This window comes from Miniopterus natalensis, chromosome 5 (assembly GCF_054644295.1).
Source record: "Miniopterus natalensis isolate mMinNat1 chromosome 5, mMinNat1.hap1, whole genome shotgun sequence".
NCBI lineage: Eukaryota > Metazoa > Chordata > Mammalia > Chiroptera > Miniopteridae > Miniopterus > Miniopterus natalensis.
The window spans coordinates 43,072,419-43,085,059 of NC_142085.1; the positions used below are offsets into that span (position 1 = coordinate 43,072,419).

At 36.0% G+C, this 12,641-nt stretch overlaps 2 protein-coding genes across 3 annotated transcripts in view; one reads left to right on the forward strand and one right to left on the reverse strand.

Annotated features, from left to right (window-relative positions):
- RARS2 (arginyl-tRNA synthetase 2, mitochondrial) overlaps positions 1-4,001 on the reverse strand; it is a 51,775-nt gene extending 47,774 nt beyond the window's left edge. Inside the window, exon 1 of the mRNA XM_016207299.2 lies at positions 3,966-4,001. Coding sequence (XP_016062785.1) covers positions 3,966-4,001 — 36 coding nt within the window. The remainder of the gene's footprint in view (positions 1-3,965) is intronic.
- Positions 4,002-4,174: 173 nt separating this feature from the next.
- Positions 4,175-12,641, forward strand: part of ORC3 (origin recognition complex subunit 3) — a 49,561-nt gene continuing 41,094 nt past the window's right edge. For both annotated transcript variants that reach the window (XM_016207297.2, XM_016207298.2), the window contains exons 1-4: positions 4,175-4,230; positions 7,873-7,927; positions 10,787-10,884; positions 11,874-12,018. In XM_016207297.2, coding sequence (XP_016062783.2) covers positions 4,207-4,230; positions 7,873-7,927; positions 10,787-10,884; positions 11,874-12,018 — 322 coding nt within the window. In that variant the 5' untranslated portion in view covers positions 4,175-4,206. The remainder of the gene's footprint in view (positions 4,231-7,872; positions 7,928-10,786; positions 10,885-11,873; positions 12,019-12,641) is intronic.

The window sequence follows — 12,641 nt, forward strand, 5'->3', positions numbered from 1 at the left end:
AATTTTTCCTAAAAGTAAATTCTAAGACCAAGTTATATTCACATGAAGATATGAACACCAAAATAGAAAGTATCTTCAATAGTAGTTTTACAGAGGCACAGAAACATTCTTGTAATAAAAGGATGAGGGGGAAAAGAGGTACACGGAGTTACTGTTTAATGGTCAGACTTTCAGTTTTGGGCAAGATGAAAAGAATTCTGGAGCAGCAAAGCAAGAGGACAGGAAGATAGGTACATTGGTTCTCCAGTAGCAAATACATAAGGATAGAGACAAAGCCCAAAGCCATTCTTCAAAAAGTGATAGCCAAGGACAGATATAATAGATTCTGAAGCAGAATAGAGCAGTCTTATTTAGCAGGGCATCCTAACTAGGTCTCACTTATCAGAAGCCCTGGGGCTGAATCAATAAAACCCAAGATAAATTAAAAATATTCATAGATATATATCTTGGCTCCCCCAAAAGCAGGGCTTGAGAAAAGGATTGTATGCAGGTAGTCTATTTGGGAGGTGATTCCTGAGGGTAGAAGTGATTGGGGAGAGTAAAAGAGGAGAAAAAGTTAATGTAAGATTGTGCTATCAAGGTCACTACTATAGGCAATGCGGGCTTAATTTCCATAACTACCTGCTAAGAAACATACACAATGTTAACCAAAATTGTCTATCCAAAAATAGGAAGCAGGAGCTTTCATCCCCATTGACTGAAGGCCGTCCTTGACATTAACTCCACCACACCTCAACTGATATGGGCTGGGACTAGAAGGCTTTCAGACAGGATGGGATGCTGTTAGCAATAAGTGAATGGAAGCACAGGTGAAACTGTTCACACAAGTGGCCGCTGGAATCACAGGTGTGACCAAGTGATGGGAGATAATAGGGCATAATATTCAATAAAAGGAAAAATGTCCCTGAAATAAAGAACCAAATTTAAATTGTAGTATATTATGGCAACGGCACACTAGTCAGCAGTAAAATGAAAAATTAAACCTTAATGTATCATTATAGATAAATCTTTTTTAAAAACTGAGGCAAACAAACAAAAAAACCCAGGTGGCAGAAGGATATAGTTTAATTACCACTTATATAAAATTTAATAATTGAAAAGTAAATTATTGCAAGTATTAAAATCTCCTGGCTACCCATTCCTGGTTTCAAATTCTCTTTCTTCACATATGACGTTTTGTGTTTACCATATCTGTGCAAGTCACTTACAACCTATGAATGCATCCCAATTAGTAACAGGTACATGAATATTACCTTTATTCTTCTCCATGATTAAATATTTCATTAAAAAAAGAAACAATCTACAAATCAAAGTAAATCACTATGTCAGGAAAATATAATACAGAAAGTTTAACAGAGATACATCAGGCTAAGTTACTAAATTTCAAAAAATAAAGCACCCAATCAAAAATCCAGAGATGAAAAAAAATGCACTTTACTTTATAGCCATGTTACCTAATCACATGGTTAAAGCAAATAACTTAGCAATGATATTCTACCAGACTAGATTCATCCACTAAAGAAGTTGCAGACTGGTATGTTTGTTTCACCTGCTTAGTTGTTGTTTTTAGTTTGAATTAGTTGTCAACATATGAAAATTGGAAACTAAAAAAATAACATTGGATTGTTCTAGTATTTGCATCTGCGGTACAAGTCTTTGGAAAATTCAAAATCAGAACTAAACAATTTTGTTATAGCTTTATTTCTAAAATGAAGATTTTTGATATTATTTCTAAATCTATTATTTTGATATTATTTCTAAACATGCTAATTTTCTAATGATTAAACCTCCTTTTGATATACCCAGGGTTATTTTATCTGAAAAGTCATAATTTCTTTAAAAAAAGTTTTTAAAAAATAAAGCGCCATGAGCCTCTCATGGAAAAGCTACTTATAAAGAAATCCAGCTAATTAAGCCATGCGCCAGGAAAAGCATTATAGAAAGCATCTTATCCAAGTCAATATAAAATGAACAGCAGACAAGTTGTGCAGATATGGTTAATAAACATACTATGAGTGTTACAAACTTTGAGTGAGAAAGTTACCCAAACAAATTAGGAAAGGTAGAAGAAAGTTATGCCAACTACAAGAGTTCTAATGTCCTGGTCTCCCATGCTAGGGGTTAATACTGTCTAAATTTGAAACATCAAGATTTTAAAGAAACACTCCAAATTGTAATGTTCTGCATAATCTCTTTTCTTAACTACAGAGGACTCATTTAGGAAATACACCAATAATTCTTTGAACTTTGGTTTCTTTTTCTGTCATTAAATTCAAGCAAAACTATGTTTAATACTTTTTATTTAAAACAGTATTTCAGTTATGGATACATGGGGAATCCTAGCACTATTACACTTTTAGTAGTTGGACATTTCTCGTCATAGAACTTTTAAAGAAGCAAACAAACCTAAAAATAAAAACTCATTACAATACAGCCCAATTTTTATAAAAAGCGTATCTACCCTGTCTTCCTATCTTCCTTCCTTCTTTTTTCCTGCCTGTACACCTGCAAAGAAATATATCTAAATGAAAGTCAACCTGTTGACGATGATGATTTATAGGAACGTTTAAATTCTTTGCACCTTTTGTATCACTTAATTCTTAACAATAAACAGATATTGCTTTTGCAAAACTGAAAAATATTTTTTTTTTCTTTACAAAAGTACAACTTTATAAAAGTACTGCTAAGGAATTTTCATTGAAAATTAAACAAGGTTCAGATATGTAGCTTTCTGGTAATCTAACTTCATGCGTGGCTAAAGCATTCACTGAGGGTAATGTATAACTAGGTCCCCCACATCAGAAAGCCTTTGGGATGGTAGTGGTGTGGAAAGGGGGTTCACAATACTGTTCTCAGTATTCTAATTTAACATAATAATGAACAATATTTATTGAGTGTTTACAATGTACCAAACACAATCCTAAGTATTATATATGTATTAATTCATTATATCCTAATGACAAGCCTATAAAGTAGCTAAATAATTTTCCAGATTTTACAAATGAGGGACAGAGAACTTACATACCTACCAGAGAAGCTGGATTTAAACCCACATGTCTTCATGGTCAGTGTTCTTAATCACTATACCTGTGGTTCCCACAATTTGCTACACATTGGAATGGGACCCAGGAATCTTTAGGAAATACTGATGCCTGGCTCATGCAAACATCGTGATTTAATTAGCACAGGGTGTGACCTGAGTAACAAGCTGTTAAAAAGTTCTTGGGTTGATTGCAATGTGCAGTGAAGTGTGGGGAACGTAGCCCTATACCTTTCTGCCTCCCGGTCGTCCTTGGTCAGTAGTTACAACGCCTGGATGAACATCAAAATCACCTGATGACTTTTAGAGCTTCAAGACCTATAGAGTGGGCCTGGGCTTACGTATTTTTTTAATGCTCAAGTGATTCCAGTCTGCAGCCAAGGCTTGAGAACCACTGCTTAGGAAGATAGCAGCTGCCCTCCATGTTAACAATCAGGACTAATTATTACCTGAGAATTCAGGGGGTAAGAGTCCAGAACTAATTTTTAAGAACTTAATTTTCCTATAAGAACCCTCAGTTTTTCTTTCTTCAGACACTCTGGGTATTGCATAGTTGTACTTTTTGGTTTACGATCCTTGAGTAAATCTTTGTTTCACTAGGTCAACATTAATTTCTGCGGGGTCTAATCATGGCCCAGTAACTTTCAACCCAGATAAAGCATACAAAGCTGTAGGGTGGGAAGGAGAGAAGGAAGCAACATGAGCCTTTCAAAGTTTACTTTTCATGCTGAAAACTGATCTGAGCTGCATGCCAAACCCTCCACCGGGTTTGCCTTAGCAGCTGAAACCACTGGGAAGAAGCGGCAGAAACAGAGTTTTATCAGAACCCGCCCCCCCGCTGATTGAGGACCGGCCCACAGCAGTGAAACGGCTTCGGGGTGCGGGGCTCCGCAGGGGTCTCCTCTGCCAGTCCCCAAGTCCGTACCTGACAGGCAATAGACCTGCGGAAGCCACACGCCATGTCTGCCTCCAAGAAGCGCGTCCCAGCGGGGAGCTCTGGAGCCCCGCCCACCTCCGCAGCCCCGCCTCCGCGCGCCGGAAGCCCGCCTTGGAGGGTGATGCCAGCCAATCAAGAAGCCCAGTGGCCCGCCACTAACCTCTGCCCTGCTGCCGCGAGGGAGCGCGGGAAATCCCGAGTTTCTGGCTTGCAGCGAACCGCTGGGTCCATGGCCACCTCCTCGGTGTCCAAGGTACGTGGGGGAGGGCCGCCACTAAGACTCCGCCACAGTCTCTTTCCCTTTTGAAGGAGGCATGAAGCGGAGGTATCGTAGGCCTAGGTGTACTAACTTCAGGGGAAGGTGCGGCGGGCAGAGCTGAGATCTTTGCTCCAGGTCCAGTTGAGGCTAACTTTGCTTGGGGAGCGAAGATACCCGCCTGCCTTAGTGTTTTGGCTTAGTGGAGAATTTTTAAATTCTGGTTTGTTGAGATCGACTCTCAGGAGGATGTGCCACAGTCTCCGCCCTTTCCTTCTCAAATGTTTATTGTGCGCCAAGCACTCCATTAGGTACCGGGATACGCGGGTAAACCGAATAGACTCAGCTTTTGCACACAAACACATCAAACACAGATAAACTGACCACGAACTGTGATAAATGTTAGCAAGAAAGAAATTTCTAAGTGAGAGCAGAAGAACCAGAAGAACCTAATCTAGATTGCCCAAGGTCAGCAAAGGCCTTTGGAGAAAGTCACATTTTAGCTGAGACCTGAAAAATGAGAAGTTAGGTGAAGGATTGGGGAGCGGGGTATGGGCGCGGGGTGGCTTTAGCAGAGAGAATGACGTATTCTTTGGCCCAGAAGATGGAAATAAAATGGCACATTAAATAAAAGAATTGAAGAATCTGTATAAACAGAGAGTAGAGATAGAGAAGGGAGCCTTATGAAAAATGAGAATGAAAAAGCAGTGTAGGGATGTGTGTGTATGTGTATGTGTGTAAGGAGATCATATAGATCTCATATTGGCTGCTTAGATGGCCAGGGATTGCAAGACATAGTATAGTTGGTAAGAAAATAAACTTTAGAGCTCTGTTGTCCAACTCAGTAGCCACTAGCCACATGTAGGTATTTAAAATAAAGTAAAATTAAATAAAATTAAAAATTTAATTCCTCAGTCTCGCTAGCCACATTCAGGTGCTCAGTAACCACATGTGGCTGTGACTGCATATTAGTGCAGATTTTGATACTTCCCTCGTTACTGAAAGTCCTATTGGATAGCACTGCTATAGACAAAGTAAGACCTTTAGTAATATTATGAGTGCATTGGAAGTCCCTTAAGCTGTCTGATAACGCTGAGAATGCAGATGAAGAAGCTGCAAAGACATTTCTCTCTGTATTAAACCAGATCAATAAAGAAGGCTACACCATGGATCTAATTTTAATTTTTAAAAAAAATTATGAGAAGCAGTGCCTTCCAAAACTACATATCAAGCTTAGGTTTAAGTTTACAAAAGATTGGCTAACTGTGATGCTAGGTGCAAGCCGGAAGAAATTTAACTGCTAGTGTTTGTTTTGTTTTTAAATTAGGATTGGTACTGTTTTTGTTTTGCCCTGGTTGTAAAGTTCTATAAGTTTTGAATGGTCTGTCCTCTAATCCTTTTTGTTGCATAAGCCTCTTATTATTTTTAAGCGTAACCCGAGGATATGTTTTTATTGATCCTTAGAGAGAAAGGAAGGGGGGGTGAGAGAGAGAGAGAAACATCAATGTGAGAAACATCAATAGGTTGCCTCCCGTGCCCTCCCTGAATGGAGATCGAACCCACAACCTAGGTATGTCCCTTAACCAGGAATCAGACCCACAACCTTTTGGTGTATGGGATGATGCTCCAACCAATTGAGCCATCTGGCCGAGACAAGCCTCTTATTTTTATATGTCTTGCAGAATTGTGAGATTTTTTTCAGGAGAACACTTATGGCATTATAACAGAAATGCTTGTATTGAAATGACTATGAAGGGGTCCGAGGGTGCCTTACATAAATAATAATCTTTAAAGACTATCTCCTGAGTTCGTGTAACTGCCAGCTTTCTTTTTTGTAACCTATCTAAACTTCTCTTTCCTTGTCATATTTTCTTGCTGTGGGCTCTCCTAGACTTCTTCCTCCATCTCAAACACCATCCCTTGACCAGGAGTTCAAGGTGGTTAACCATATTACTACCACTGCCATACATTAGGATTCATTCTTGACACTCTTTGTATCTCATTCCTTCAGAGCTCCTTTTCCTTTACTGAATTGCAGATGCATATAGAAAGGAGGTAATTACAAGCTTGACATGGTACCACATGATTTTTCTAAATATGTTTGTGTATTTTAAATAGTTCCACTAGCTGCAGATACAAGAGTATAAGGCAGAGTTCTTACTTTGGATCCTATAATCCAAATGGGCACTTTATATTTGCACTGCTGTCTTTAGCACTATCCTGAGATGACTTTTTCGAGATATGTTTTTCCATTTTCCATAGAAATGGCAATCTTTAGAAGCTGTCCATGACGTGTACCTTTAGAATTGGTAGAATAAACATAGGACCAGCAGCTTGGGGACTATATAGCACTAGTCAAATAATAACATGGAACTAAATATAACTAGGAAATTACCAGGAATATTACTTGGCAAGCATTCATTCTGTATACTGATTGCCTAATATATATGTTAACACTATCCTAAACATTGGGGAAATGATCTTGAACTAACTGCAGTCTGTGCTCTGAAGGTGCTCACAAACTACTTGGGAGACAGACCCTAAATAACTATGATACAGAATGAAAGAGATTTAAAATAAAGATATTCAAGTACTGTGAGATCTTACAGGAAGGAATAATTCTAACTAGAAAATTGGGGAAGATTTCCCAGAGTGGGTGAATTTGAATTGATCTGTAATGGATAAATGAATAAGTTTATCAGATGAAGAAAGGTGAAACAATAATAGCCAAATTCTCTATTTCCCATTACAGTTCTAGATAGTTGGAGTTTAATTAAGTAACAAATACTTCTTTTGAGATGGGAGAGCATCACTATTTTATATCTTCTTGATCTTCATTTTAATGTATACTACTAATGTTCTTCTCTGAGTTTTATAATTTTGCGTTTAAATTTTGTCAGCATTTATTTTCTTTGTCTACCTCTTATATCAGGTCCCAAAGAGCATAATTAAAGATGAACATCCCTTCCTAGCTGGTTTACTCAGTGGTTAGAGCGTTGGCCTTGGGGACTGAAGAGTCCCGGGTTTGTCACCAAGGGCATGAACCTAGGTTGCAGGCTCAATCCCCGGGAGGCAACCAGTCAGTGTGTCTCTATCACATCGATGTTTCTCTGTCTCTCTCCCCCACTTGCTCTGAAAAGCAATGGAAAAAATATCCTCAGGTAAGGATTAAAAAAAAAAAAAGATGAACATGCCATAGGAGGGAGGAGAAAGAAATGGATGGTTGTTGTATTGTTTAAGAATTTTCCTTCTATAACTAGATTGGAAAGAGGTGATTTCTTAGAACTTTAAAGAAACACTTTTTAAAAAAATTCTCACCCAAGGATATTTTTCCATTGATTTTAGAGATAGTGGAAGGGAGGGGGAGGGAGGAGGAGACAGGAGAGACACACACACATGGATTGGTTGCATCCCGCACGGGTCCCTACTGGGGGACAGACTAATAACCCAGGTATATGTCCTTGACTGGGAATCCGACCGGACCCTTTGGTGCACAGGCTGATGCTCCAACCACTGAGCCACATTGGCCAGGGCACTTTTTTTTTTTTTTATTTTAAATCTGCTTATCCATAAAATACTTGGTTAATTTATCTGCTCCTTGACTAATTTGACTTTATGCTTTATTTTTTCTTTTTGTAGGGCTGCTTTGTGTTTAAGCCAAATTTCAAGAAGAGAAAGATCTCTGAGCCAGTAGGTAAGATGTCTTAATATCAAATTTGTTCGTTTTCCTCCCCTAATTGAATTTAGTACGTCTCTTGTCTAAGCATGGCTTACTTACCATGTTGACATAACAGGTATCTTCCAAGGCATAGGTCAGAGGGATAAGGGTACACCCCAGGGTTCTAATCTAAAAGGGAATACAAATATTCCTTCAAAAGGCAAATCAGAAAGTGAATTTACTTCAAAGGATAAGTCACCATTCTTTAAAAGAGATTGACATAAAAATCTCAGTGGTTTCCTGGGGTAAAGTATGGGGAATTGACTGCAAAAGGGCAAGAGGGACTTTTGGAGTTAGGGAAATGTTCCCTTAATTTGAGGGGGTGGTCATATGAGTGCATACTTTTGTTAGGACATATCAAATGGGGACACTTAGACATACGAACTTTATTAAGATTTGTTTAAAGTTTTTAGTATTAGTAAATCTAATGTGTACAGTTGTATAATGTGCACTTTGAAGTACATTAGGTTTTTTCCATTGTGCTGATCTAAGACCAACAGATAATGTTATAATATGAAAATCTTAGAGGAATTGACCGTAAGTTTAAGACAGATGGAGCATAAGTGAGGAAAACATATCCAGATTTTAGCACTTGCCTTCAGTGGCTTCAGTTCTTGAAAAAAGATTTTCCAAATAAGTAGGAAGATGTTCTGCATTGTGCCCACCATCTGTCTAAGAAAAGACTGGTAACTCTCCCTCTCCTCAGTATTGTGTGGAGAGAGAGAGAACTGTGAGTAGGAGCAGGAGGGAACCTGTCATCAGTGAGAACTGATATTCATTCTGTAGCTCCTTTCAGTGCTTACTTATTTTTTACCTACTTGATCAATAAATGGCTGAGTGAGAGAAGTCACGGAGACAGGTTAAATGTCCTACTGCTCTTGTTTTCCAATTTCTGACTTTGCTATATATTTTGATGTAGCATCATTCAGCACATAAAAAAATTTATGTCTTGATTTGCCACTTTAACATTTTCTATGATTTTACTCATTTTCAAAGATAACTATTTTTGTTCTGTTTAAGGCTACGTTGTTATTCTGCTTTGCCTCTTAGTAATTGTATATCTCCTTGCCTTTTTTTGTGGTTTGCTCTTTTATACTATAACCTTGTCTATTATTTTGCCATATGATGACGTCAATATATTTTAAGCCTTTCGATAAAATTTAAAAAATCAATATTTGTTCCAAACTGAGTCAACTATGATTAGGAGGAAAGTTCCTTAATATGAAAGAGAGCTTCTATTCCAAACTCTCAGTTAACATTAAAATTTGATGGTGGGATACTAGCAGCATTCCAGGGAAGTCAGGAACAAAATGTGTACTTTCACAATTATGTAATATTATGAAAGTTGTAGCTGTTACAATAAAACACCTAGAAGTAAACAAGCTTTATGAAGGAAAGTAGAAAACTATAAGGAATGTAAAATATTGATTAAAGGAAGAGACTTGTAGTGTTTTTGTTTTTTTTGTTTGTTTTTAAATATATCTTTATTGATTTCAGAGAGAGGAAAGGAGAGGGAGAGAGAGAGATAGAAACATCAATGATGAGAGAGTCATTGATCAGCTGCCTCCTGCACGCCCCCGACTGGGGATGTATCCCGCAACCCGTTTTTTTGTTGTTGTTGTTGTTTTTAAATATAGAGACTTGTAGTGTTTTTGGATGTGCATTTTTAACATATTAAAAATATCATTTCTCCCCAAATCAATCTACAGATTTTTCTTTTGTCCATTCAAAATACCAGTGAAATTGTTTTTCAGAAATGACAAAATTAGTTTGAAAGAATGCCTTAAAATTTTTTGAAAAAGAATGATGATATTTTGTGGTAATGGGAGGAAGACCTGAATCTATTCAATATTAGAATGAACTACAAAGCTACAATAATTAAAGCAGTTCAGGACTGGTATGTTTGGACTCAATAGAACAAAATAAAAAATTCAAAAATAGTTCCAAGTGTACTTATAAGTATTTAGATGATAAGAACATCCCAAATCAGTAGAAGAAATGAATGTTTTTCAAACTGAAGATTTTTATATATAACCCAGGTATGAGTCATGAAATCAGTTTAGTGGGTCATGAGAGTTTTAAAAAACAGAAAACATTTGGTATCACCTGATAAGTATTATTTTGTGGGCCTTTGGTTTTTGTTTCTGTTATATATACGTATGTTGGATTGTGATGTAAGATATATTCCTTAATGTGGGTTATGATTTTAAAAGTTTGAAAACCACTGCAACAAATGGCATTTTGATAAATGACCAACTGTTTGGAGGAATACATTCCAAAAGTATATAAAGTAATACAGATAAATAGAAGTCTAGGCTAAAACTATGTCAATTGAACAAATGAACAAGGATAGTAGTGGTAAGTATCATTTAGTAAAGGAGAGTTCAAAGCAAATATATGAAGCAAAGTATACAAGGCCTTAAAATAAGAGCAAATAATGAAGATATACTAATATTAAATATATATATTTCAAATCAAAACCATTAAATAAAAACTTAGAAATTCAGAAGTAAATGATAGAAATACACTAAAAATTAAAAAGCTATTTAATCTTACACATATAATAATTATAGTAAGAATTTAAGATGTATAAATAAAATTAAATATAGAGGATATTGAATGTTACTGATCCCCAAATTATATATATGTGTGTGTGTGTGTGTGTGTGTGTATATATATATATATATATATATATATATATATATATATATATATACATAATTTGATGCATATAAAAAATTCAGCCCCATCATTTATTGTGTTACTTTGTACAGGTATTTTCTAACTTTTATTATATTAAAAAAGACATGGACTGACTTCTTTCTGTATTTTCAGAGGAATATTTTAATAAAGGGAAAAATGAGTCTGAGGACAGTAAGCTTCGATATGAAACTTATCAGTTGATATGGCAGCAGATGAAATCTGAAACTGAGGTGAGTACTTTTTTAAATAACATTTCTCTAATAGTGTAAATCTCGTGTTGCTTCCCATATTCTTTTCCACCAATTTACAAGAGAATTGATAAAATGTTGTTAATATTGGTTAAGTACAATCTGTATATACTGAAAACAAAAACAAAACCCTCATGTTCCAGCTTCAGGTACTGGAACATATGTTTATAATGATAGTTGCTAAGGCAAGGGGCTCTTTATATATCCTCACAGCTTTGAAATGCTGTCACTCTTCAAATTAGCCATTCAGTTACACAAGTTAGAAATCAAGCTATTTCTAAACTACTTCACTTTCTCATCCTCATATCCACTTATCACATTCTTTATATTCCAGCTCTGAATAATTTCTCCACTATAGCAGATTCCTTGTTCTAGGGCCAACATTTTGAGTGGACTTGTTTTGTTTGACAAATACAGTGTTGTTGTTGTTGTTTAATGCCTGTGGGATGGTTATGCACTTTTCAGTTTATTACTGCTTCCCACCAGACTTTATTGCTTTACACCTAATGGCTTTGCTCATTCATGTATTCCATGTGATCCTTGAAGGTATTTGAGTATGTGGTTTCCAACTTAGGTCCTCTTCATTTCTTAACCTGATTGTCATGATATCCTCCTGACTGATGTCCCTACTTCTCATGTAAAGCCCTTCAGATCTGCCACTAGACCCTGTGGCTAGTTTCATTTTAAGTGTTCTTGCTCAATTTCTTTACTTTTTTAGGGTAGAGACCATCTTTCATTTGTAAGGTGGTTAGTCAATGTTTGTTGAATGAATAAATGAGATTATTTAGTGAGGGGATCCAAAGCATGAATCACTGGAGATTTAAGGAAAAAATGTTTTTTATTTCATCATGATTATAATTTTACATGTAATATTTGAAATTGAATTGATGACAGTTTTCTTTCCTAAACTTAGAGAGACATGTCATATTTTTGCTAATAATAATCCCTAAAGTTTTGTATGTTCTGTGTAGCAATTGCAAGAGGAATTAAATAAAAACCTGTTTGACAGTCTAATCAAATTTCTGCAAAAGTCTCATTCTGGATTCCAGAAGAATTCAAGAGACTGGGGCTGTCAAATAAAACTCAGTGAGATTCCAACTGCTGCTCTTATTCTAGGTATGTGCATGTTTGTTTGTATGTTTTAAATTGGTGGTTCTGTTTTTGAAAATAGTGGGGAATAACCTGTTCTGGTAAACCTGTTTGGTCTCTCTTATTTACAGAGTTAAACCAATTATAGTTTGTTAGGTATACTTTCAAAACCAATAAAAGTTCCCTATACTGATCATACATCTGTAAATTAGAAGAAATTGATTTGGGTTAGCTAGTACCCTCCTCAATTTTTTGTCTAAAAAATTAAGGGGAAATATATTTCTGTTACTCTTTTTTTAGTTATTTTATAAAATATATGACATCTGTATTCAGTAATAAAGAAACCATCAGTATAGTAATAAATTTGATTTTTATACCTTTTTATCATATCTTCAGTGCAATTACTCTATGACCTTAATTTTATTTCCTTGTTCATAGTTTTTCAATCTTGGATTGTTTCATAATATTGTATTAATAGTAATTGTTGAAAAGCCATTTTGGATGAATTATATATAAATTGCTTTCAGACTGCAGGTTGTAAATTTCTTACTTAAATTTCCATCATTAGCATTTCATTTTAACCAAATATCTGGATTGCAGGTAGTGGAAAAATATTAGCAAATTTTTTTCATTCCTCTTGAAAAGAAAGT